Source organism: Elaeis guineensis, chromosome 2 (assembly GCF_000442705.2).
Source record: "Elaeis guineensis isolate ETL-2024a chromosome 2, EG11, whole genome shotgun sequence".
Classification (NCBI taxonomy): Eukaryota; Viridiplantae; Streptophyta; class Magnoliopsida; order Arecales; family Arecaceae; genus Elaeis; species Elaeis guineensis.
The window spans coordinates 87577340-87604918 of record NC_025994.2 but is presented as its reverse complement, the minus strand read 5'-3'; the positions used below and the strand labels follow the sequence as shown (position 1 = coordinate 87604918).

At 37.0% G+C, this 27579-nt stretch overlaps 1 protein-coding gene across 2 annotated transcripts; it reads left to right on the top strand.

Moving 5' to 3' along the window:
• The first annotated feature begins 250 nt into the window (after positions 1-250).
• Positions 251-26543, top strand: LOC105055062 (aminopeptidase P2). 2 transcript variants are annotated; one of them, XM_073252057.1, is made up of 14 exons: positions 251-691; positions 3193-3318; positions 3939-4058; positions 8452-8727; positions 10048-10220; positions 13363-13641; positions 17224-17375; positions 19210-19400; positions 19631-19739; positions 19870-20024; positions 23116-23208; positions 24686-24766; positions 25864-25971; positions 26127-26543. In XM_073252057.1, exons 1-13 carry the CDS (start codon positions 320-322, stop codon positions 25933-25935), a joined length of 2199 nt encoding a protein of 732 aa, XP_073108158.1. In that variant the 5' UTR covers positions 251-319; the 3' UTR covers positions 25936-25971; positions 26127-26543. The 2 variants fall into 2 exon arrangements, with proteins under 2 accessions (XP_073108158.1, XP_010935071.1); XM_010936769.4 differs by lacking the exon at positions 26127-26543 and having other exon boundaries at positions 252-691; positions 25864-26059.
• Positions 26544-27579: the final 1036 nt, after the last annotated feature.

The window sequence follows — 27579 nt, the reverse complement described above, 5'->3', positions numbered from 1 at the left end:
ATATATATATATATTTTTTAATTAATTTTCTCGGTAGTGCTGGTTGTCATATTTACGCTGTCCGCGGACCGTTAGACTAACGGCGTTAAAAGCCAGCTGGGCTGTGCGTCTATTTACGCAGCCCACTGCCCATTGGGCCAGATGGGCATGGGAAGTATTCTTGTTCGAAGAACTCCAAGGCTTCGCCTTCTTGACAGACCGAAGACCGCAAACCAAGAGGCCCACCAAGCTATATGGTCTGGAGATAACGGGAGATCAAATAGGTGCGCTTCTTCCTCTCGGCCTCCGCTCCGCTGCGCACCACTCCCCTAGTGTTGTTATGCCGTTCATCGTTTCCTCCGCTCCGATGGAAGCGGCGGCCGCCTCCTCCTCCCCTCTCTCCGCTTTTTTCTCCCGCCCCGCCTCCCGCCTTCGGCCGCGCGGCTTCCGCTTCCTGGCCCTCTCCCTTCCCTTTTTCGGTGAGCTCCACACGCAGCGCTGCGTTGCCCTGAGACCCCGCTATCTCCGGTTCTCCGTCGCCGCTCGGAGCTTCGGCGACAAGATCGTCGCCCGGCCGTCGTCGGAGTTCCGGAAGAAGCAATCCAGCGGGAGCCGCACCGAGGACGAGAAACTTCGAGCGCTCCGCGATCTCTTTTCCAGGCCCGGTATCGGGATCGACGCTTATATAATCCCCTCTCAGGACGCCCACCAGGTTAGGGTTTTCTCTTCCTTGTAAAGAACTCCAACTTGCTTTACGGTTCTTGATTCTGTTCAGATAAAAATGAGACGTTAAAGAAAGTAGTTGGAGTAGATGTTATTGAATTAATTAGGACATCGTTCCTTGCCCCTTTTCCTTGTAACTAGATCTGGACGGTTTATATAATTTGGATGCAACTGACTCTTGAACCTGAGGGAACTGTGGAGGAGCAAGTTGATCCTAGTGATACCGTTCCTTTTCTTGTTTTTGTTTTTGTTTTTTTTTTTCTTTTTGGCGGGGTGGGGGGTTTCCTTATTAGGTTTCTCCCTGTTCCTTATCAATTGTATATGTGAAAAACTTCTGAAGAAAGTTTCAGAGAACAAGCATTAAAAGAAAATGAAATCTAAATTCCGTACAGAGCTTAAAGAGTTTTATTAGTGGGAGTACAAGTGGATGGAAAGTTAACTTGCAAGTAGACAGAAAGCAATACAAGGAAGATCATTTTTAATTTAGAGAAGGGGATTAAAGTTGAACCAATGCTTAATTTTCTTCTTCAGGCTTTAGCTTTCATTCTGAAAATGACACTAGACACATGAATCATCTCTTCTTCATGAACAGCTAGCGCATTATTTAAAAACTCCTACTAGTATTGTTGTTAGTTTAAGCATAAAATAAACCCAAGTGCAAGAACCCCATTGATGAGCAAACAAAATAGGGTTTAATACCTGGTCCAACACACCTAGAAACAGTTTAAAATATCAACTACTAGTTATAAAACCAACTTAAGTAAAACTTTTGTTTTCTAACATGAATGAGATGGATTAAGACCTCTCTAACTTCGTAGTAAAGGATGCCTTCTGGTCCTTTTTCCACTTATCCACTTTGAATTTCTGCACTAAAGGCCACTGACACCCCAATAATTTCTTAGCTTTGATTTTATATGCATTCTTGTTGGTTTGGTAGAGAACTTGAGGAGATCAATCATAAAATATCTTTAGCCTTCCATATGTCCTGGAAATAAACATTCAAAATCATGAATTAAACCACAATTTTCTCTCCTGTTAACTTATTTAACCTTTTTTAGTAATCAGTTATATCCTTCTTAGATTCAATTTATCCTCCACTTGTCTTGCATTGGTATCCCAGTCTTCCTGATTGCTTATAGATTAACTAAGAAAATTCAGAGAGCCAAGTAAAAATGATGCATATCTCTTGAAAGAATTATCAATCTTGCAAAACAAAAAATTTAAGTGAGAAATAAAACTGTCCCTATATTGTATCTTTTTTTTCCAATTTTAGCTAAAGATGCTTTTGAATTTACTTCCTGGGTTAGAAAGTTCCAAGCATTGTCAGGAAAACCTCGATATTGACTGTAGACTTTATGATGCAATTTCTTCAAATCATCCTTAAATATTTCTCTATTTATTCTCAGGTGCTTTATTCTATTTGATACAAGATATGCATAATTTATCTCCCCCTATTATCTTTTTCTAACTGCATATTCTTCTGCATCTGTATCCTAGTTTGGAAGTTTGTGGCATTGTCAAGGGAACTTTGATGTTCTGATTGTGCTCACATGATGCGATCTCTAAAGATCATCCATAAATATGCATTTTGTAGGATGCTTTACATTCCTTTTGATAACATTATGCAAAAGCTATTTATCCTTTGGATGTAACCTCTCTTTTTTTTTATGCCTTCAGTTATGAATCTTTTAGTCACTTTAGTACTCTTTAAACCTATTTCATATAACAGTTTGAGCAATATTCCACCTAAGGAGACTGGATATAAAAGAAATTACATAGGAAAAGATGGTTCTTTTCCTAAACTTAATCTTAAGAGTAGGAATTATTTATTTGCAAGATTTTGGCTTTTAGAATTTGAAGAATTCAGGAAAGATGCCATCCTTAACATGTGCATTTATAGTTGAAAAAATGTTAAATATGTCAGGAATGATGAAAAATTTTACAACTTTAAGAAGGTAACATAATTGAGGGTGTGGGAGTTGTGAGTGGGTGTTGGGGATTAGGTGAGGACCATGTGGCTTTTAGGTTTTATTGCATGAAGTTGGTACCAATATTTTATAAATAACTGTTCAATTCATTGGTATTTAGTTAACTTTTAAATTATGCATATTCCATTTAATCTCCAAGAATAGTACCCTGATAATGGTTGTTTCAGGTCACAATAGGAAAAAGATGAACTGAGATGGATAAAGTAACATTTTTGGAGGTCTTTATATGGGATTCTTTTTTTTTTTAATCTAACTATGATTTTTTACTTTATCTATATTTCTTAGCCATGAGAGTAGTAAGATTATTCCATTGTCATGATGGGCTGATGCTAATTGTAGGTATGGAACCAGTAAAGAATCACATTATAACATGTGAGGAGCTTATTTAATAATTTTTACATCTTTTGCATATTTTTAACCTTAGTGTGGAAGTTGGTAAATTGATTTGATTTTCCCAACACAAATAGTCTTTACACCATATCTCTTGCTATGTCGTTTCTAGAGTGAGTTCATCGCTGAATGTTTCATGCGACGAGCCTATATAACGGGCTTTACTGGTAGTGCTGGTACTGCTGTAATAACAAAAGAGAAGGCTGCTCTATGGACTGATGGCCGATATTTTCTTCAGGTAGTAAACCCACATTTTAGATGTTCCCAAAACAAAACTTGATGTTTACTTTAAAATATGCATCGATAATGTCAAAGAGATCAAGATTTTAAATCCCGTGGGATGGAGGTATCCTGGTATCTTCATGGAATGAGACGTCCTGTTGTCTCATCCTGTCCCGATAGCCGTCCCGGTCATGCATCCCGGTAAATATCCTCCATCTCTCTTCTTTTTTTTTTTCTTTCTTTGTTTTTTTCTTTCCTTTCTTCTTTTTTTTTTACCTTGCTTTCTTTCTTTTTTTTTTCCTTTCTTTTTGTCATCCCTTCCCTTTTTTTTTCTTTTTTCTCTTTTCTTCTTCCTTCTTTTCTCCTTTCTTTTTCTTCTCCCTTCCCTTCTTTATTTCGTTTTTCTTCTACTTATTTTTTTTTTCATCTTCCTTTCTTTCTTTCATCTTTCTTTTCTTTCTTTATATGGATAAGTTTCGGAGTCTCAATCCCATCCCGGTCCCGTTTTCTCATAGAAATAGGATAGGATGACTGGGACGCCTCATCCTGTCGGGATGTAAAACCTTGGAAGAGAGAGCTTTTATTTGCATATTGATTGCACTTGGAATGCCAATTTTCTATATCCATGATGAATAGGCTGAGAAGCAGCTGAGTTGTGATTGGAAGCTTATGCGCAGTGGAAATCTTGGTGTTCCTACAACTACTGAGTGGCTCAATGATGTCTTGGCTCCTGGTTGCAGAGTTGGCATTGATCCTGTGAGTTTGATTTCACCTCTTAATGGTGTTGTAACTGTAAATTGGTTTTCAGTATGATAACCAATCAAATATTTGAAGTGGTTGAATTATATGTTTTGTTCCTTCTGTACATTCTGCATGATACCCCATTTCTAAGATTTCTGTGAGTCTTTAGGTTATTTGTTGTCATATTAGCTTGTTAGTATGGAACATTACTATAGAAAAATGTAATCACTTTATCAAATTTTTGTAACTGATGCAAATGGAATGTGCTTTTGATAAATGCTTAGATTACCTATATATGTTCTTTTCTTTTTTCTTTTTTGAATGATTAATAGACCTAAATCAATGACCCCCAAGTGCTGAACATATGCTTGTTCTTAGTTCAATTGAAAATCAACTAGCTAAAATGCATCACTTTTTCTCAGGTCAATCTGCAAAAGTTCACCATGGAACAGTCTACATGGCATTAAGTGGCTATGGGCTCTACTCTTTTTTCTCTATGAAACAAAACCAAAGCGGAAGATTACAAAAATATCTAGGTTTGAAATAACAAAAAAGTTCACCATCAGATAAGTAATTGATTGGAGCAAAGCTTATTGAACACAAAAATCAGATGGTAAAATTCTTATCAAATTGATGTTTTTCCCATGTACATATTGGAGTCTTTGTTAGATGTGTATCCTAGAAGTCAATTATTAACTGACATATTATGTAATTTCAGAATCTAATTTTATACTTATAAAATATTTATTATTAATAAAAGATATTTTTATTTTCAATCATGTTTATGTGTCCATGATTTGTCCTTGAAATTAATAAAGATGATTTTGTATATTCTTAAGATATTGAGAATTTGAGACATACATTATTAATGGTTAATTTTTAAATGCTTCCGATTGAAGGATCGTTATGAAGGATAGTGATCAATTCATTTAAGATCGATGCACGGATCACCTCTTTCTGGATAGATAAGTCTTAAGTCTGTGGTGTAACAATACTGGGGTGAGAGTGCAGATGATTGTTAGAGAATAACTTGCACAGAGCATGACCAATACGAGAATCCACTTGGATGTTTACTCACTCGTCAGTGATCTTCTCGATGCTGCAGTGGTATGAGTGGTTCTTTGACCTGCGGTGTATTGGCTATTTGCAGTGAGGCTACTGGATTTGACTGCACCTAAACTTGGTCCCTAGCCATTCGGATCTTTGTGGTGCATGCTGGCTTCATTGGGTTCAAGTTCAGATGCATTGTTAGAAGTGGGATGCACCTAGATGGAATCTATCGATCTTAGTAGAAAATGTGTAGTCCTATGCGATTTGCAAGATTGAGTTCAGGAAGTCTTCGGTCAAAGCAAGTGTGAATGATGGAAAAGAGTTTCTACGAGATTCACACAAGTGAACTTAAATTGAGCCACTCTAGCATATGATTAATATTGGGGTTCGACGAGTTTTCTATGACCTTTGTCAAGTCAGGACTTACGATAGAAAGATTGAATCATACGGTAACTGCATTTAGAGGTTCAATACTTTTATTCTGCGGGGTTGTCACTACATACTGCTAGATGTCATTGGTGGATTGTGAAACTCGTTAAGCATCGTCTTGATAATCGATGACCCTCGAAGGGCAGAGTTAGAATTGTTCCAATCTATCAAAAAGAGTTTCGATGATATTATGATAGAGATCACAATATATTTCACTATCAGACAGAATAGAACCTACGGGGTCACACAAAAGAGGTTCCTATCTGCTCAGATGGCTGATTAATGATTACAAATCGTCGAAGGATAAAATCGTCAATTTGATTGATAATTAACCTTATGCATAAATTGTAATAAAATAATTTGCTAATGGTTAGTGAATCATTGGAAGATTAACTGGCAATTCAATTGCTAATTAGCTCAATTTGATTGAGCAATGTGGTTTGGATCAAGTCTAATTGAATTGGATTCAATTAAGTTTGACCTAATTAGGTTATGAGATGACCTAATTACTAAAGAAGATTAATTCCTGATTTGATCAGAATTTGGGTTCAATTAATTTCTAATTTGATTAGAATTTAATTGAGAGTTTGGGAGCCTTATATGATTGGGTTCACTAATCTAGTTGGGCTTAACCAAATAAAATTTGGATAAAGTCTAAATTGAAAGAACCTAAAAGTCCATAGTGAGTTGGACATCTCCCCATGCGCCATCTTACTCCCACATTGACTACTCTTCACGCTAATTCACTTTTGCATGAGGAAATATCCACACCAAAAAGCCCCTTGTTGCCCCTTCTAGATATGGATAGAGCTGGGTTTTAATTTGAATTCAAATTGGTTTTGAATTCAAGTTTAAAACCAAGTCTTGTCTTGATGAGATATGATCTCATCTTAACCACCCTTAATGCCAACCATAAGAGCTCTTATCTCCTTGTGCGTGCAACCTGCTACACCATTGAAAAGGAGAGAAAGAGGGACTGGTTGGGCGTGAGGCTTTGAGTGGGGCGTCCTATCCCTGGCATGTGAGGAAGTTCTAGGGTTTCTAAACCTAGGCGTGGGGTTTTGTGAGAGAAAGAGTTCTCTTGTCTTCCACCATTTCTTCTTCCTCCGTTTCTTCTAAACCTAGGCGTGGGGTTTCTAAACCTGGCATGTAAGGGAGCTAGCACCTCGAGGACTTCGACGGATCTCTGATCAGACAATGAATCTCGTGTGGATACCTGTGAAGGCCGGGCGTTTGCGCAGCTCGAGGAACCTCGTCAAATTCATGAATCATCGGCTGTGATGTATTTCGACCCGCGCAAGGTGAGATCTGATCTCAATCGTATAGTAGATATGATCTGCTACATAGATGTGATCTATGTATTTCTTTTTCAGTTTATGCATGTCATGGATCCGAGCACGGGTAGTTCTTAGATCTGATCTGATGCATGATAGGCTTAAAGGGGTTTAATCCAGTTTCCGCTGCATTCAAAATTTGTTTTTGAAATTCATGCATGCAACTATCCCACATTTCAAACAGACTTGATAGCTGTGTTCTTGTAATTTTTCTGTAAGAAATTAGAGAGAATAGCAGTTGTTATGTTCTTCAACTCCCAATCTGGATATTGAAAATGGAACAGAGATCAGACACTAGTTGATAATGGATTTAGTTACTGGTATAGTTATTTAGGAAGAATTCAGTTAACTGACATGATTATGTAGTAGATTCTATGACAATATCAGCTTGACACCTCAACCATGACTGATCAAAGTTTGATATTAACTTATTTGAATAAAAAAAAAAACTATTTGATTTTTTGTGTTAGACCAATATCAAGCAATAATAGAAATCGCATGCATGTACAGTTGTGATGTGTTATGAATTTCACAAGTTCCAATATAGCCACATGATAAGTTACTTGCTTATTCCTTATGTAAATCATTCTACATTAGTTGCTAGGTTAAGTAAGGTATTATTATGGCCAAGGTTCTACATCTGACAGGATGGTCGTCTCGTCCTGTTCCTGTGAGAAAATGGCAACGGGATGGGGTCGAGAATTCAAAATCCATCCACACAAGGAGAGAAGAAGAAAGAGGAAAGGAAGGAAGGAAAGATGAAGAAGAGAAAAAAATAAAAGGAAAGAAGAAGAAAAATGAAATAAAGAAAGGGAGAAGAAAAGGAAAGGAAGGAAACAAAGAGAGAAAATAAAAGGAAAAAAGAAAAGTGAAGGATTAGAAAAGAAAGGAAAAGGAAAGAAAAGAAAAGAAGGTAGAATAAAAAGAAAGAAAAGAAAGAAAGAAAGAAAAAATAAAAAAAAAGGAAGGAAAGAGAGAGAAATGGAGGATATCTACTGGGATGCATGATTGGGATTGTTGCAAGGATGGGATAGGATAGTGGGGCGTCCCATTCCATAGAGAAATGAGACACCTCTGTCCCACATGATTTAAAACCTTGATCATGGAAAAGCAAAAATAGAAGTTCTTGATGGCAACCATGATTTTTAAACTAGGTCCTTGAAACTCTTTAAATATATTTACAATGTTACTGAGACCCCTAGCCCTTCCTTCTAATGCCGTCAAGGCTAACATAATGGAAAGACCTTTTATGCACTCTATAGTTCTGATGTACAAATGACAAAACTTTAACCCCCTATTTCTGACTTCAACTATGTACTATTCTTGTACACAACTATTAATCAATGGATCGAGAATTGTAGCTTTTCAACACCTTATAGCAAGGTCTCATTATTTTGTTTGTATTTTGTGTTGAGTTTTCACACATGGCGATCTTATGCTATATATTTGACCATTTATTAGGATTTGCAGGGTAATCCACTTTCAGTTTATTTCTCATCATATACAATTTTTCATTTCCAAAGTTGTAATTATTTTCCTCTTCATAATTTTACTCGCTATAACACCATGTCCTTTTTGACTTTTGAAGGAAGCAGTTTCTTTTTTCTTCTGATGCAGCAGAGGAACTGAAAGAGGCAATTTCCAAGAAGAATCATGAATTGGTTTTTATATATGATTTTAATCTTGTTGATGAGATCTGGGGAGAATCAAGACCAAAGCCTCCCATGAAATGGACAAGAGTCCATGATATTAAGTATGCTGGTGTTGATGTCTCAGCAAAATTGTCTTCATTGAGGTCTGAACTTATGGAAACTGGTTGTACTGCTATTGTTATATCAATGCTTGATGAAGTTGCCTGGCTCTTAAATATGGTAAACTTTCTAACCCATTCTATCATGCCAGTTGCCAAGTGATGTCATAAGATTAGATGATAAACAAAATTTTACCTGCTGACTTTTCTTGATTATCGATATATGATATCATCTCGTTAGCATTTTGCTTTGTGTGGTTTGATTTTGATTTTATACTTATTTGGAAGTTCCTATGCCATTTGAACATGTTTATTGCTAGATATTTTTACAACTGGAAGCTTTCACTTTAATTTGAAGCATATGAATTTACTGGAAGGTGAACTTTTTTTGATTTGATATGATGAATATTATGTTTCACATGGATGGTAGTTAATATTATCTTTAGCTGTATTCAATTGTTAAGGGCATACAATTTCAAGCAGAGGGTTACATGTAGAAGTCATAAGGGGGAGAAGCATGTGCATTAGGAGCTATATATCTGTATATAATATTTGTATCCAGTCCATTATGTATTTTGGAAAAAACCCATTTCCATATCCTTTTACTTAGGTACATGTGTGTGCATGTATATGCATGTGTGTGTTTGTTGTGTGATGCATGTGTATGCCCCATGCGTGTCTATGTCACTGTCTTAATTATGCATGTCTATGTGCATGTTTTTCCTCATTATCATCAGTTTCAAAACAGAACTTTCTCTGCCGCATGTTTAATTTTATATGGATCTAAGTATTAGTGTTTTCACTCTCATCTGGCAGCATAAATTTGAACTCTGATCAATAGATTCTTTCTGAATAACTGGACCTATCATATGGTTGGGGGAAGCAGAAGGGCAGAGTACATTGGGAAGGGTTGGGGGGGCGGGGTGTGGAGGGGGGCACGCCGGGACGGGTGCCCAAGGATTTGCTATAGTGTATCTTGATATATTTTATGGGTTTTACAAAATTATTTTTCAACACTCTAAGTTGTATTTGTTACTCTTTTGGTATGATACCTTGTGTATCTTGTCATGGTAGCTCCTACCATATTTCATCATACAAGTACTTTGATTTGTGGCTTATGTGCAATAATGAAAGTTTTTTGGGTGCAGAAGCACTAGGAAATGCAACATGATAGTTTCTAAGTGTATAGTTACTAGGGTAAATCCATAGCAATTGGCTCATTGAAAATGGTTTTCCTATATATGACTATCTTTTATGGAGGTACATAGGAGGCTTCAGCATCATGTCAATGAAAATTTGTCTAAAATTCCATGTGCCCCTTAGCAGGACATTTTGACTTATTTCTCAAAATTTTCTATCTTGTCTTGATTTTTCCATTACTATTATACACATCATTATAATTATTCTACTGATGAATGCGTCCCACCTTTATATTATGTAGAGGGGAAATGATGTTCCACACTCGCCTGTGTTCTATTCTTACTTAATTGTGGAGGTCAACAGTGCTCAACTGTTTATTGATAAGGCTAAAGTCACCATGGAAGTAATGGATCACTTGAAAAGTGCTGGCATAGAATTGAAACCATATGAATCCATTCTTTCTGAAATAGAAAGGTAACCTTGTGAATATGAAGCTATTTCTTGTTGAAATTATTCCTTGTCTCAGATATCTGTTTGGTGCTTGATGTTACTTCCAAATGGTGGTCCAATTTTTAGTATTCTTATTCACTTACATGTTTGTTCCAGACCAACCAGTCTTCTCATTTTGTTAATTCAAATGTACAGATATTATGCAGCTTCATGAATAAAAAAGACACGAGTAGAAAGTAGTGAATGTAGCAACATGGCCTTTAAAGTGGGCAAGTGTCATGACTAAATCTACATTTGTATGCCTTTCTACTTGTATGAATTTACAGGTAGAGCTATATTTCTCTGACCAGGCTGCTTTATAGATTGGTCCTACCAGAAAATGACAATTTTTACTCTCATGTGTTATCCAGATAGTCCAATTACTTTATTTTTCATCAAGCCTGTGCTACTCATGCATCAAAGTGAAGTGATCATTGTAGGAAAAGCTATATTAACGGCATCAGTTAGATGATAAACATTCCTTTTGGTCTTAGTAAAGGTAGCTAGTGCGATATATGTCATCTCTTAGCAGGACCAAGTTACAGACTTGGTTCAGCCAGAGAAATGTAACTCTGCCCATCTATCTGTTTGTTTGAATATATACATGTAAATACACTATCATGCTCCAAATTGTGTGTTAAAGGTTGTAGAGTAATACTAATATGCTCCTAATGTATGCTAGAAGCTAGTGCAATATGGTTCCAAATTGTTTTTAATTTTAGGACTTTACAATTGCTTATTTAGCCTCACAACAGAACTTCTATAGTAAATTTAGAGTTTGACATAATACTGTGTCTTTGAATATGTCTTGAAACTGCTCAGGTGACTCTTGTCTCTGTTTATGTAGCATTTTGGTAGGAACCAAGTGGGTTGCTACTTGCCAGGTCGAACATTATACTATTATATTTCAGTTCTCATCTTCTTGGGATCTAGTGTAAGTTGAAACTTGATAACAGACTTTATGACAATGATATATTTAAGTGTGATTAACTGATTATGGCCCTTCAAATTTGCACATAATGCAAGGTTGATTGAAAATGGATGTCATCTTACTAATAGTTTACATATTTGTTTGAATTTTGTCTATAACCATATTGATCTCTACTGCCCAGAGTTGGAGCAACAGAGCTAGGTAGTTTCCATTCTATGCTTTTGGGAAGTTTTATGCATTGTTTTCGTCTGACATATTTTTGAGTTTCATAAATTTTGGAGACCACTGGATCTGAGTGTTCTCCGAAGTGGGAATATTGAAATTTAATGATTAAACAGTATTCCTTGTTCATTCACCGTGTAAATATGCAGTAACCAATATCATTTTATCTGGAGATGATGGTGGCATGAGAAAATGTTAGTCTATAGCGCATCTGGTTCATGGATTGTCATTAGGTATGCATGTATTGCTTTTGGTGAGCACAAGGGGCTAGAGTTTATCAAGATATGAGCATAGAGAAAGCCATGTGAGTGGGTTATCAGACCAGCTATTGCAATATTGTGATACAAAATGAAATTATTGCCACGTTTAACTAACAGTGACATATTGAAGTTATCAAAGGGGTAAACAGATAATTTTGAAAAAAGAAAGTAAAGGAAATTTTGATGATTTTAACATGATTTCATACTTCAGAGCAGTAGATAAAAAAGAATCACAATTATATCTGACATGATTCTGGAGCACTGCTTGGTACACTGTTGCTTCTTCTAGCTATTATTTAATTTGTGGAACTTAAAACAACAGTCGGTGACTATTGATGGATGCAGAACTCACATGCTTGTGGAATTGCATGAGGAGAGGAATGAAGAACAAAGGAGACCAATGAGATAAAACTAACTTCCAAATAAGGAATAAACTAAATTGAGCATTTGTCATAGGATTAATATCAATTAGCAGCATGAGTTTTGCAAACATAGAAAGGATAAATTTTGGTGACTGGAGAGGTGGATGTTTACGTTTTTGGCTGAAGTGGGTAGAAAGAATTAGATGATACACCTAGCTAAAATGCTTCTCTGAATCTGGAATCAATAGCTTTCCCTTATTCTGGATTGAAAAAGGTAAGTTTTCCTCATAACAAATTTAAGTTTGCTCAAAGCATGAAGTTCAGGTGATGCCTTAAGCAGATTAGAAGAATGAATGTGGAAGCAATAAATGATTTACAAGGACTGTGATGGTTCTCAGATGTGAGTGTTGTTGATAAGTGGCCCTTCAACAAAATCATTCTTGAAAATTCCTGTTCTCCCTTTCCTACATAATAATAATGGATTTTCAGTTAGATGAGTCAACAGGACATTGCATTGATTGGCCTATCCATGTGATGATAACTGTTAACTGTGTGACCAGGCTTTAAAATACTGTCTTGATTGTGTTATAGTTGGCTTGACCAAGCTAACTATATTTCCATGATATTTATGAACAATACATACTGCCATCTATTGCTTTTTTTTTTTTGATTCATCCTAACTGGGTCAGAATTATCTGGCTTATTAGCAAAATGCGTTGGACTCCTACAACCTTCAAAGCATAATTGAGGTCGTCCCAGCATCAAACAATTTGATGCTGCATGACAGTAGCATTATGTGACATCTTGAGGTGTCCTCATTAGTTACATAGCAGATATCAGAAATCAGTACTTTGGCTTTGATGATTTGTTGCCCTGCTTTTGATTGCTTCAGTTTCTGATATATTTCTTTAAGCATTAGACGCTCACTGTCTTGGTGGTGGCTGTGTTTCTGCTCACTCTCTTTTATAGAACTCTTCATGGTACTATTCATAACTAGCTAACTTGGTTTAGCTTGAGTGGTCGTAGGAATATGCTTATGAGACTTTCTAAAAATTAAAACAAAAAGTGTCATGCATCAATTTGATTGGAAATTGCTTTTTATCATGCTTCAGTATGCACCTTTTTATAAGACAGCTATTGTGACATCATACATGCTTTGCAACAGCTTGTTGACATAATGGCTTTACCATGCAAACAGGATCATTTTTTCTGATTGTCATCCCATGCATCTGAACTGGAAAAACAATGTCATCTCTCAATTCAGTTTCAAAACTTTTAGTTTGTCATGTCCATTATAGGCATTTCTTTTCTTTTTATTTTTAAGCTCTTGTGTCATAATAACCATTATTCAGTTTGGCAGCACAAGGAGCAAAACTCTGGTTGGATACATCTAGTGTAAATGCTGCACTTGTTAGCAGATTCAAATCTGCTTGTAATAAACATCTTGCAAAATTTGAAAACAAAGCAAGGGACAAAGTTGACTGGGAAACATCTCCAGATATGGCACCAAACAAGCATCAAGATGCTCGGATTGAAGGGCCATCTGGATTGTACAAGCCTTCCCCTGTCATTTTGGCGAAAGCAGTGAAAAATAAGGCAGAGATTGACGGGATGCGCAGTTGTCATTTCAGGTACCTTTGATTTAACCTGTAGAATATAATATTGATTTTTAGTTGTGGTGCAAATTACAACTGGATGGGTTATGCAGCCAAGAGTTGAAAAGGGTAGTCAGAACTAAAGTTCTTTATAGTACGTGAATTAGGTAAACAGAAATTCTTCTACAATAGTACATGCATGCATTGTATCATTATAAGCATTTCTGTGTTGAAAGAATTAGGGCCTGTTTGGCCAAGCTTTTGGAGAGAAAGAAGCTGCTTATTTTTCAAAAAAAATACTTATTTTGAAAAAACAGGATGTTTGATCAAGCTTATTTTAAAAAATAATTGGCTTCTATGTGGTAGCAGAAGCAGTTTTTCTGCTGTAGGGTGAAAGCAGAAAATTGGAGCTTCTCCTTGGAAGCAAAAGCAGAAAATTAATTTTTTTCATAACAAAAATACCCTTACTCAAAATCATTATTTACCATAACTACCCTTATTTATTTGCACCTAACCCTCTCATTATTTACCATAAATACATGCCCTTTTTCATAATTTGACAGTCAAAAGTATCTTTTTTGAAAGATTTGTCAAATACAAACTGCTTTTTAAATACTTATAAAAGCGCTTATCAAATAATTTTGCCAAACATAAACTGCTTCTCTCTCACAGTACTTCTTCTGAAACTCCATTTGAAAAGAAGTGATTTCAAAATAAGCTGATTTTCACAGCTTGGCCAAATAGGCTCTTAGTTGACTGCATGGTTTTATTTGGGACTTGCCTCACCTCATACATCAAGGGAAGTCTCTGAGAGTCTGAAGGGATGCCTTGAGGCTTATGGGAAGGTTACATTCTAGGTGAGACAGATGCATCAAATACAAAGCATATGGAGATGAACACCTTGGATCTTGCCATTTTATGCCTTGTATGTGGGGCACAAGAAGCATTAGGCTTTGGTTGTTTCACTACCATCAACTAACCAACTCAAAAAAGCTTAAGCTGATAGGGAAAGGGTCAACAATGTAAATTTGGCTTGACACCCCTCCTCACATGTGGACCAGACCATTAATGTGGAGAGATAAGTGAGTCAAGACAGACTGGAATAAGAATAACAAGTAATCAGGGATGATTGAGTCAATAACTGAACTTGTGTGGATTTGAACTTGTGACTTACAGCAAACCTTAGCTCTGACACTGTTAAATAACCATTTAATCCCTAAGGCTTAAACTAGTAGGGATAGGGTCAACAATGTTTATCAGGCCTTAACACCTATGCAGCTTGGATGACTCACATGAAGACATGAACAAGTTAAGAATAACTCAAGATGATAAGTCAACAACGATTCAAGTAAAAGCTGGAAATGAGTCTAGATAAGAAAAGAAACCAGATGGGTAAAATTGGCCTGAAAGGGATTTGAACCCATGATCTTTGGCTCTAATACCGTGTTAGGGAAAGTATTAACAATGCATATCAAACTTAGCACAACAAATTGTAACAATAATATTTCCCTAAATGCCGAATTATGGTAGCATTTGTACTTTACTGTTGATCAACATAAGTTAGGTTTCATTCTTGGTTCTGCACATTTAGTGAATTCAACATAGGATATTTTAAAGTTTGAAGAGGTAACAAATTTAGATGCAACCCTAACATCCTTTTTGTTTCTTTATCTTATAACACATAGCTTGCGTTTTACTGCTACATCATTAAGGATTGGTGGGATGCACACTCACATGCAGATGAAAGGCTGCTTCTGTGAGTCCACTGCTGCTTGCATCCATTTGAAAAACAAGTTGTGCTCTTGAATATATTTTAGCTGTGTGAACCACTATCTTTGTAACTTCAGCTCCCACTTTCAGATGCTTCCAGATTCTTTTAGTTTTTACCACCAGGTATAGCTATCACAAATCCATATAATTTGGTTTGAAGTAAAGATATTCTATATATTTTGAAACCTTGGGATTTTTACGTTGATTAACTTTCTGAATAAGTGGAAGCAAGCTTAAATTAGGATGGTCTCTCGTGTGCAAGTATTCTAAGCAAACACTTTATTGGAACTCTTCCTGCTGCTTGCTATGACAATAGCTCCCACACTCCCACCTCTGTCTGTTGGGTTGGCATGCAGAGGAAATGAGCTACCAGTAAACCATAATATTTTTCTCTTGTACTTTAGTTTTTTAATTTTTATTTGCTTATTCTAATCAGATCTTTTTACTCTTTCATCAATGGGTTGACTGTTTAGGAAAATCATCAAGTGAATTGTCTCTTTCTTTTTTTAACACCTTTTCTTTAAGAGTGCAATCATCTTTTTTTTCCTTTCCCATGGGTGGGTGGGTTTGGGAGGGGTGCTTTTATGCCCCTAAAAAACAAGAACAAACTACTCCCTAAGAAAATGAACTCCCCAACAATCTGCCTGAACCAAATACTGAAGTTCAGCAGGAAAATTGCAGTCAGTAACTGAGTTCTCTTAAATTTAGGAATTTTAGTTAACCAGAAGCTTAAAAAATGAATGATTCCTATTTTACTATTTCCCATTTCAAAAAAATGACCAAAATATCCTCTCATATAATGAAAGATTTGAGCAAACATGTGTATGCCTGTGTAGCGTGCTTGCTGTATGTGCATCTGTAACGGTGTTGCAGAGTAACCAATCACACCTTACTGGATGTGACATGGTCGACTTTAATTATTTCAAATGGAGTAACTTATAGTCCATATACAAAATACACTTTACAAGCAATGGTAGCAAATTTGTTATGTAGCATAGTTAGCAGTTTAGTCCTGTAGCTTGATGCTGGGTAATATGCATGCATTGTGTGGATGCATGCTCATGCATCCTCAACTCCTTAGCTGGGGTTCTACATGAATGCTTTAATAGATACATGCACATATGTTGCAAGATGCATGTAAGACTGAGGTTCTCTACACTGGTACCAGATCACGTAGTGGTAACTCAGTGGTATGGTACAGTAGGGTATTACCTGGTGTGGTAATGTACAACCCCGCACCAACACTGTCAGGAGACCCTTTAATCACACTAAGTCATGGTATGGGTTGGTGCAACAGGAAACTAGGCAGAACCTGGTGGTTACATTGAGCACAAGCTAGTTCAGCCCGTGTGCTCTATCGAATCTTGGTACATTACCTGTACTTTACCAGTATGTTATGGTATGCCCTGTACTATGTGGTAGGGGTTGGTAACTGAAAGTAAAATGGGCTACCACTTTCCAGTAGATTCCTGCTACCCTATTTGCCACTGATTGACATCTTGGCTTCTTTTGACGCTGAGCAGAAAACCTGTTAATGATTTATCTTCAGATTGATGCAGTGATTATCATGGTTCACATTCCTTGGTTGTAGTTTGCAACGTGGTTCTATGTTCTGTTTGAGAGATGTACAGTTTTCTCAGACTTGCTGAAAATTGCATGTGGAGTCTTGTTTCTCTATGTACATGTATATTTTATGTGACAACATTAGATGCTGGTATGTAGTTATCTTTAAGACAGCATTAGGGGAACAGATAAGATTCAACTGCATCAACCCTTCTCTTTTATCCTCAGAAATGAAAGTTAAAGAGTATGCCACAAATTTATGTTTGGTAATGCATACTCTTGCAGAGATGCAGCTGCTCTGGCAGAGTTTTGGGCTTGGATGGAAGAGGAAATTCATAACAATGCCGTACCTACAGAAGTAGAAGTGGCTGACAAGCTACTTGAATTTCGTAAAAAGCAAGCTGGTTTCATGGACACAAGCTTTGACACTATTAGTGGTATATTTATTTGATTCTTTTCTTTTTCCCTAATTTCTCCATGTCTTCTATGCTACAATTCAATATTTTTTGATCCTGTGAGAAGTTCTACACATGATTTCTAATATGGAACTTCAAAGTTCATTATGAGAAAGTTATATTAGTTTATTCATAATAACATAGGGAAATTGATTTAATCTGCCATATCGGTGATATATTCATCTTATCCCCTGGTTTTCATGTATGGCCCTTTGCTTGTCACTTGTCCTATTTAAACTAAAATATATTCTGATAAAAGTTTTGCAGATTCTCTCATTGATATTGATGCAACTATTTAGGTCATAGAACATTTTTTTGGACTCCTACTTGTACATTAAGTATGTTGGATATCCAAACAATGTCATTTCAGCCATACACCAATTTATCTTTTATGGAAGCAATCTAGAATTCCTTGAATATGCGTATTTATAACTCTGCTTTGTTCTACTGCACACCCACCTCGATCTCATCTTCTCTATAATGCTGTGCTTGTATTATTGAAACATCCTTATCTGCCACATTGACATTTTCTTTTCCATCCTTCATTTTATCTACCTTGGTCTAACTTCTTTTGGTATCTCTTCATCATTTTCTCTAACTTCTAATCGATTTCTTTTGCGCAGCGATCTGAGATAGTGAATGTAATCATTCTAAGGCATCTGTTGGCTGTGAATCTCAGTAATGGTCTCAGTTTTAATTCAAATCCTCCAAGAAATTGCACTCAATAGATTCTAGTTTGTTAGACCTATTTGTAACCCTTAATCAATTGTATGTTCTCCTGCCGTAATCCTGATTCATTGCTCATTTTTGCTTTCATCTCAGTTATTAACACAACACAGATCAAATATAACTCAGACTGCTTTTAGATCACCTGTAAAGTAATCTATCAAAGTGTATAGATACAAGGTGGCTAGACTGATCTGTTGTGTATGACCATAAGCCACCAGCATTTGTTGTAAATTCTCGCACATGAAATTAATGATCTTTTGCTACGTTTATTTCTAGGAAAGTTACAATAATCGAGTTGATAGCAACTTTCTTCACAAAGCCAAACTGTCTTTTTGAAGATTATAGTTAATTATATGATCTTTGTTTTCAGACTTATTAGTTTGCTTTCAGGTAATTTGAGTAATATCAGACTGAACCTCTATTCCCTTAAATTGCTCTTTCAGTCATTTAACTTTCAGGATCTTGTTGAATAAGATACCTGGCTTTTCTTGAAATTTTCTAAAACCCTAATTCTTCCATCTTCTTTTTAGTTGCTTTCCAACACAATTGGCTCCCTTTCTAAATATACAGATCCACTATATTTTGATTTCAACAGATTCTTAAAGTTGTTCCCAACTCTCCCTTGTCTTTCAATGTCACATCAACCTTCTCTCAATTATTGAATCTGATCTAGCCCTCTCCTTTATTTAACTTGTTCTTGAATATCCTCTGTGCTATTTCTTGAGCCTGGTCTGTTGTAGGGATCAACTAAGCTGTGTACGTAGCTTTACTTGATTATCATCCCTTTCAATTTCATATTTCTCTTCATGGTTTGGCCTTGTCATACAACCTCCCTTGAGACAAGAGACTGATATCAGCCATGTCTAGCAATTTAAATTTGTTGTGTAAGATGTGCTTTAGCTTCTTGTAGGCATGAAAGACAGTTTTATTGTTCCATATTCCGATTGAAATTTTTGAGTAACTGTTCTTACACTACATATCTCTGTATGGTTATTTTTGAGTAAAATAGCTTTAGGCTTTGCTTTATAACTGGCTAAAATGGAACAATGTTTTCCAATAGTTAACCAATAATTGACTGTTGTTTCAGGTTATGGTGCCAATGGTGCTGTAATACATTATAAGCCAGAACCAGATAGTTGTAGTGTTGTTGATGACAAGAACCTGTTCCTCTTAGATAGTGGAGGTCAGTATGTTGATGGTACAACTGACATAACAAGGACAGTACATTTTGGTGAACCTACACCACAACAAAAAGAGTGCTTCACAAGAGTTCTACAGGTGCTTTGCTTATTTATGTAAATTGTTTATTTGACATTTGCCCTTTAAGGTGTACAAATGCTATAGGAGGTAAACTGTAAGTAATATGTTTAACTTGTCTGATCCTGTGCAGAGATCTTCTTGCCTCCTAGCAGCATTGGCAACCCTCTAGATTTTTTGTTATTTACACTTGAATGTAATTGGAACTGGATACTTTTGGCCTTACAAGTAGGGTTATCTTATGCATGCAGGGTCATATAGCTCTTGACCAGGCAGTATTCCCTGAGCACACTCCTGGTTTTGTACTGGATGTACTAGCACGTTCTTCTTTGTGGAAAGTTGGGCTTGATTACAGACATGGTAGTTTCCTCTTCGAACAGCTAATTATTTTCTTGAAGGATCTATATCAAATTTATCTTTTACATGTTATGACTGCTTAAGGACTGATGCTTTTACATAATAAAGTTGGATTTTACCTTACATGTTTCAGGGACTGGTCATGGGGTGGGTGCTGCATTAAATGTCCATGAAGGCCCTCAAAGTATAAGTTTTCGATATGGAAATATGGCTGCTTTGCAGAAGGGAATGGTTGTCAGCAATGAACCTGGCTATTATGAAGACAATTCATTTGGTATTCGGATTGAGGTAGGTTTCATAGTTTTTTTTTTTTCTTTTTTTATTTTCCTTAAGATCCATCTGTACTGTTCTATCATGGATACTGTATCTCACCATGAGAAAATATAATGTAAGTTACATGACCAATTCCTTTACAAAATATAATGTCATTCTCAATCAATGGCTCATAGTTTTTTGCCCCAATAATACACGGAAATGTAAGCTTTTAGTTTCTGCAGACTAAATTGTTTAAAAAATTGATTGATCTAAGCTAAGAGGTATATGAGCCGGTTCCTTCAAACTCTTCACTTGAATGTTAATTCCTTCAGTTAGTATACAATCATGTGGTACTACTAACATCTGGCTGAAATGTTAGTGATGACAAATCTTTTTCTCCGCTGCAAAGAAATTAATGTCTATTTTGATCCTAAAAAAATGTTGTGATTGTTCATTTGTTAGTTCAGAAAGAAATCTTTTTGTGTGATTCTTGAAAGATAAGATTCATGAGTCTCCTTTGTTTGCAAATATATTGATGTTATATAATATGACATATAGAATCAACTGGCTACAAAAGGTAGGTATCATTTTCAGTTTGGGTTGCACATTTCAGCACAAAATTTTCAGCAAGCCTCTGTAAGTAATCAGTGCCTGTTCATGCCTATTGTACATCTAACTACAATGAAGTTCCATTTAACAAATGTCTTGTGCCTAATTTCCTACTTATTTAGTAATAATCCAGAATCCAGATGTAATACTGTTGTAGACTTGGATGAACAAATGCAACTGCCAAAGTGATGTATAAAATTTCCTAGTTGGTGAAAACCTTATTTAGTGATGCAATAAATGTTCGTCTATGAAAAACTTCTACAAAAGGACATCCTAGTTGATGAGACTCCCACATATGTGGTGTTTAGGGAGAGTTAGATGTGCACAACCTTACTTCTGTGTGTGGAGAGGCTATTTTCATGTTTCAAACCCATGTCAACTAGGTTGCAACTAGGGCCGGAAGTGGGCTCGGGCCGGCCCGAGGCCCATCGGGCCAGACCGGCTTCGGGCCGGGCTTCGGTCTCGGCCCAAAACTTTTCGGGCCGGGCTCGGGCCTAGAAAACTGGGCCCGATTTGCTTTCGGGCCAGGCTCGGGCAAACCTTTGGCCCGGCCCGAGCCCGGCCCGGGCCCAAGTCCGAATCAGGCCCAAAGTCAGGCCCGATATTTCTTCCGCTCTCTAGTCCCTCCTTCGCCTTTGCCTAGACTTTGGTACAATCAAATCGGAGTCGACGGAGTGGGAAGTCTTCCTCTTGATCGGAGGGAGCTGCTGTCGGGAAAAGACGACGCACCGATGTTGGAGGTGGAGGCGGCAGTGGACTTGGCTGCAGGAGATGGCGGCTATGGTGGAGGAGAGTCGAAGGCGTTGATGGTGGCGGAGCTCTTCGATCATCAGTCCTAAAGGTCCCAATCTCGGAGCGTCTTGTCCGGATCCTCCTGGAAGGAGTTCGGAAAGATGATCAACTTCAGATTATTGGCGATCTGCGATAGATCCCACCGGACGGTGTCGCAAAGGGGCTCCGTCAGCGTGTTGGGCGGCGATTCGAAGCCGTCGGCCGCGATGCTGCCGTAGGAGCTCTCGATGGAGGGGATGCTCGGCGGCACGACAGTGGGAGCCTTCTGGTAAGCGACGTTCTCCGGTACTCCTCCATTCCCCCCGCTCCTCCCTCCTCTCCCTTGCCTCCGACCGTCTCCTCCCCCGCTCATCCCCTCCCTTCGCAAGGACCGCAACAATCTCACCCAGGCCCGATTGGGTTCGGACCTTACACCTTATACCGATTTGGAATCGGGCCAGCCCAATTGGGTTCGGGCCGGGCTCGGGCCTGTATTTTTTCAAAAAAATCAGGCCAAGGCCCGGCCCGAAGCCCGAAAAATTTTTTCTGGCCGGGCTCGGGCAGGGGTAGAACCCGGCCCGGCCCGGCCCAGTTCCAGCCCTAGTTGCAACGGAGTAACATTACCATTGTGCCAAGGCTCGCCCTTTTTATGAAGAACCTTTTTTAAAATTTGGAAAATTATTTGACCGTGATGTGCCATATGACTATGTTGGAATGCCTATAAGCTTAGCGCCTTGAGCTTGCAAATCCTGCCATCAATTGTAGCACATAAGAAAAAGGAGCACATTTCAGCTTCTTTTGAAATGTGTACACCCATTAATAGAATTTTTCTTTTAAGTTTTGTGTCTATACTACAGTTCTCTGACCTCTCATGCTGCAGCCCTTTCTCTGAAGAATTCAAAATTTGAGCTTTTTTCAGCTTTCATGATATTCTAACAAAGGATTTCATTTCAATCATATACTTAGCATATGGAGACAAGAGTCAACTGGTTAGATAGCAAATTGGTTGAGCTCCCACTCACTCGGGCCTAATTATTGTTTCTCATAAAATCTAGAAGATTGTCCTTTGAAATATTTACCTGTATATTAGTATATAGATAAGTTTGAGTAATTGGAAGGTAGAAAATATGAAGGGGGAACATGAAAGAAGATAATGATGGTTTCAAAGTACCAACATGTTATATGGGGACGAACAAGCTGAAAACTTCGAGCTACCTGTTTCAACATTTTCTTACATTTTGCCTTTTCAAATATCGAGATTGTTTTACTTGCCAACTTTAGAATCACCAATCCAACATCTTGCCTAATTTATCAAGATTTTATTGTCAGTTTGTTGAACCTGGTTTCTGTAGAAAGTTATCTACTTGTTAATTTATCCTTAAAACTTTTTATTTTTTCTAGTGCATTTATGTTAGATTGACGAGAACTCTATAGTCTGATGCTGCTTTAAATGTTTTTTTTTTTTTTAATTACTCAATGCAATTTAAGTAATGTCATAATTTTGAAAGTTCAGATTATCATGGTTCATGAGTATGCCCAGTTCCTCCATAAAGTTGACACAAGTGGCAGATAGTTATTCTGTCCTTGCATCATTGTTCCTTTGTGGTCTTTTCACTTTGTTACATTCCATTGTATGTATGTTCTATCTTACTTGACAGGACAAAATATTTTTACACAAAGTTTTGTTGTAATTGCTAGACTTTTGTTTAAATGTTTCACTTTTTTGTTTGATGTTTCTCTGCAGAATCTCCTTCATGTTAAAGAGGTTAAATTACCAAATTGCTTTGGAGGCATAGGATATCTTGGTTTTGAAAAACTTACATTTGTCCCAATTCAGGTATCTAAACATATTGTTATATTTCTTTTTTCATATGTTTTTTTGTAATGTATGTTAATTGGCATACATAATTGTGATGATTTAATATTGTAGAAAGTGCTACCTTATATCTTTATCATCAGATGTACACCCATGGGGATGGGCTGTTGGGGGATTGGGGGATGGGCTGCTGAATTTCTATACCATCATCAATTATTGCAGTGGGTTGTCAAATACCTTGATTTTTTACTTGTTGTTATCACTTGGATTAGGGTTGCATTATGACTTAAAATTGGTGGGTTATGGTGAATCAAATAGGATGGTGCTCCTAGGGAATGATTTCAATTCAAAGGTTGCTTCCGATATATTCAGAATGGTGTCAAACTATACTGAGTTACTGCTACGCATCCGCATTTATATATGGATGGTTGTCATTATTGAGCAACAAAATGCTATAAGGACCAATCTACCCATTAGACAAGTTACTGTCCACACCAATGTTATTCCTAAACAAATTCCAATGAGGCAGGTATCTTTTGAGTTTTTGTGCTTAAAATCTTTATTCACTAGTTACTCCCTTCCTACTTTCCAGGACACTTTGGAATCCTGCAGTCCCCAAAAAAAAAAAATGCTAACAACTCATGTTTAACTTATATATTCATCTTGAATTCGTTCACACTGCTAACATGAGGTTATTTACTTGTCAGAAGATTCAATTGAACAAAAATAGATATTTTAGCAAGAGCATTTTTGTGGACATTTTAGGTCATGCATTATTTAAAAACTTCGTTAGAATGTGTATTGTAATTAGGCTTTTAGGCTTGATCAAAAATGGTTTCTACTCACCTGCTAAATTTAGGGACCGACTTGGAATTTTATGGGACTATTAAGTACAGGAACATTCATTATGTGAAATAGCACTTTCTTAAAAGATTTGAATATATATACAAAATGTGTGGCGGCTCAAAAAATTGTCTTTCCTTTTGTACAGATATTGATCAAATTAAAACAACAAGGTCTTGAGTTTCACATGACTTTATGTAGTTATTGGGTTCAAATTCTTGGTATCAATATTTGTCTTAGTAGCTAATCCTGGACTTGAGTCATGGCATGTGCCACTGTCAAGGAAAGGTCACATTTCGGCTGGATTTAATAACCACTAAAGTTTTTGTTGAGACTATATAGAATATCTTTGCTTTCTAATACAGTGCAGATGATGTCAGAAAACATGTTGGAGTTTCAGTTTGACTAGTTAGTCAGCATACTGCAGTGGGTTCCTATGTGATGCTCTGTGTGACATTGTGGCATAAAGTGATATAAATCTGCTAAGCATCAAAATGGCTTTTGATAAATCCTGATTATGTTATTGTTGTCATCTTTCTTAGATTTTTTTTTTAATTTTATTTTACTGCATGGTATCAAGATTTATTAAAATTTATTATGAGAAGTCATATTCCGGCTATGCTAGTTTTACTTCCTTGCTGGTCCTATTTTGCAGAGTAAACTAGTTGACATATCCCTGTTATCTCCTATGGAGATCAATTGGCTCAACGATTACCATTCACAAGTTTGGGACAAGGTCAGTTACCTCAAAATTCCTATGTCCGAATATGCCATTATTTTCTCTATGCTCTGACCATCCGCTAGTGTTTGCAATCTAGGAAAACTTACCGAATATGCAATGATACAATTACATAATATTTATATAATATCTACCTGCTAGTGGTATACTGGCAGTGTTGGTTAGAATAGCTCTAAAACTATTGTATCATGTTGCTTGATCTGTGTGCGGAATTGTAGAAGAGATATTACAATGGGAGAATAGACGTGGAAGCAAACTATTTTATTTAGAGAATGTTCCCTTGTTCGTGTGGCTGCAAGAAACATAGGGTAGCCAAGTCTTCTATCATTTGCCTAAGAAGGGACATCAACATCGGATTGTTTTTTATCATTTGATTCGTCAGTTGGTGAAAGTCTAACTATACCTCGCTTGCTGGAAAAGAAAGAAAAAAGGTCATCTTGAATGATTGACCTACACGGATAGGTAATATGTGAAATTGACCGTGATTTGATGAGTGCCGCTTGCCAAATCTTTAACATGTTATTTTCAAATCTGCTGATGCACCTGGCATTTTTTATTATATTGCTAACAAAGAAATCTGTCTTTATTTATTCATACTTCAAGAAGACCTACACGGTTAGGTAATATGTGAAATTGACCTTGATTTGATGAGTGCTGCTTGACAAATCTTTAACATGCTATTTTCAAATCTGCTGATGCCCCTGGAATTTCTTATTATATTGCTAACTAAGAAATCTGTCTTTATATATTCATACATTGTGAGAGTGCATGTATCAATTCCTGATTGTTGCTATGACATGAATCTAAACAAATAATACACTGCTTGCTTGTCTGTAGAAATCATGAGATTCAGTATTGAGGACACGCGTTAATTTCATCTTATAAATACAAGAACCTCATGGCCAAAAATCTGTGTATATTTCATCAGTTGATGGGGATGGCCATCCATCAAATATTCTTCTGCTATTGCGCATGATTGTATGGGCTATAGAAATTATTCATTAGGATACTCAATTTTCTGACAAGTCTTATTGGCAGCCACCAATTTGATCTTGCTGATGATCGAAACTTTTTGCATTACCAATTATTCACAGGTATCACCTCTCCTTGATGGTTCTGCTCGTGAATGGCTTTGGAATAACACAAGGCCTCTTCCAGCACGCTAGCTGTCGCTTGTTCCTATTTGTTGCCTATGATATGAGGTAACTTGCAGAAGATTCATTAAGATTGCTGTAAAATATTTTGCACATTTATGACACAAGAAAAAAAGAAGGTTTGAATATTGTTTGATTGAACGTCCAATAGTTTCTTAGCAGCAAGCAGCAATTCGAAATTTGTTGTTAAAACTATATTGCAGGCAAACACAAGGTAGCAGGGGCCATATAATGGAACACCAGTTCGTGGTTGGGCCAGTTGGATCAATCCGTGTTGGTATTAGACCAATGGGCTGGAGTGTCTGCTATTTTCCACGTCGATTGTGATCTCTAGTTTCCTTCTTGGATTTGGCTTGTACCTTCTGATTGGCTTTATACTTTGGAGTTCAGGCTACTATTAAACTCGGTTGGGGGTTATGGTTGCCTCTGTTAGCATGATTGTCGTGGGAAAGTTCGAGGGTATGTGGGGGGGGCACATGGAAAGGTTATGGCCTTTATTACAAATCAAGCATTCCGAGAAGTATCCTAAAGACAACAATCTAATTACACCAAAAACTGAGAAGAAGACCCACTTCCTCTGTATGTACGTTGATCTTTTAAAGCTTCTCAGTTTAAATTTATTTTGATGGAGTGACTTCGAGTGTCAGGATAATAGTGCATGGTCCATGGCAGTGGGACCTTTCTTTTATCATCAAGTCGAGTCTTTTTCTGCGCCGTTCTTGTGTATCACCCACCAATTTCCCCAGTCTTGGCTTAAACAGGACGCATCCTAGGCCCGACGAGGATCTTAGAGCTCAGTTTAGCGGTGACTGATTTTTAATTTTTTAGTTATGGTAGTTAATAAGTGGCTGCACCATCTTTTAAAAGGCCTGAACCATGTTGGACCACCCTGGATGGTAAACTTAATGCACATTGGGGGTTCTTTTCCTATCAGTTACTAACTTTCGGGCTCATTCAACATGGTATAATTGCGTGTTCGGATTCCCTCACTACTTATTTATTTAATTATCCTGGTTATCATCTTTTGGGGTTGAATGGTTCCTTAATACTGAAGTATGTTTAAACTGAACAATCTTATTTCAAGCTTAAGTCATCCTCTTTTCAAAGACTTATGTAAATTTAAAATAAGGAAAATATGATGGGTTCTAGTTGGGTCACCTAATCTTTTTTTCCTTGTTCATGTTCCTGATGTGACTATTTCTGATTCCAATCAAACCAACGAATTATGCCAGTCTCTTATGACATAACTTTTTGTATGACTGACCGGAGCGCTATACAATTGTTAAATAATTCCACAGCAGCCTTTTTTTTTTTATAGTAGATTATCAAATTTCATATTGTCAGCATTATGATATTCATAAAATATATATATATAAGGAAGTAGAGTCTGATGTACTAGTAATATACTAGCTAATTGTCCGGATCCGTCCCGTATCTTCACTAAGTTTTACCGTAACTTATAAACGGGGGAGTATTTTAATCGGACTGGCCATCCACCATTTGCTAAGTCTTCTACGGGCCCTTGGACAAGTTGTTGGTCTGCGTGGATCCCTCCGTTGGGAGTCCTCCTCACCTTTGACACAATTCCAGGGCCAAAATTTGGATCTTAAAGCCTTTAATTTAGACTACTGCAGAGTTTGATGATAAAATAATTAT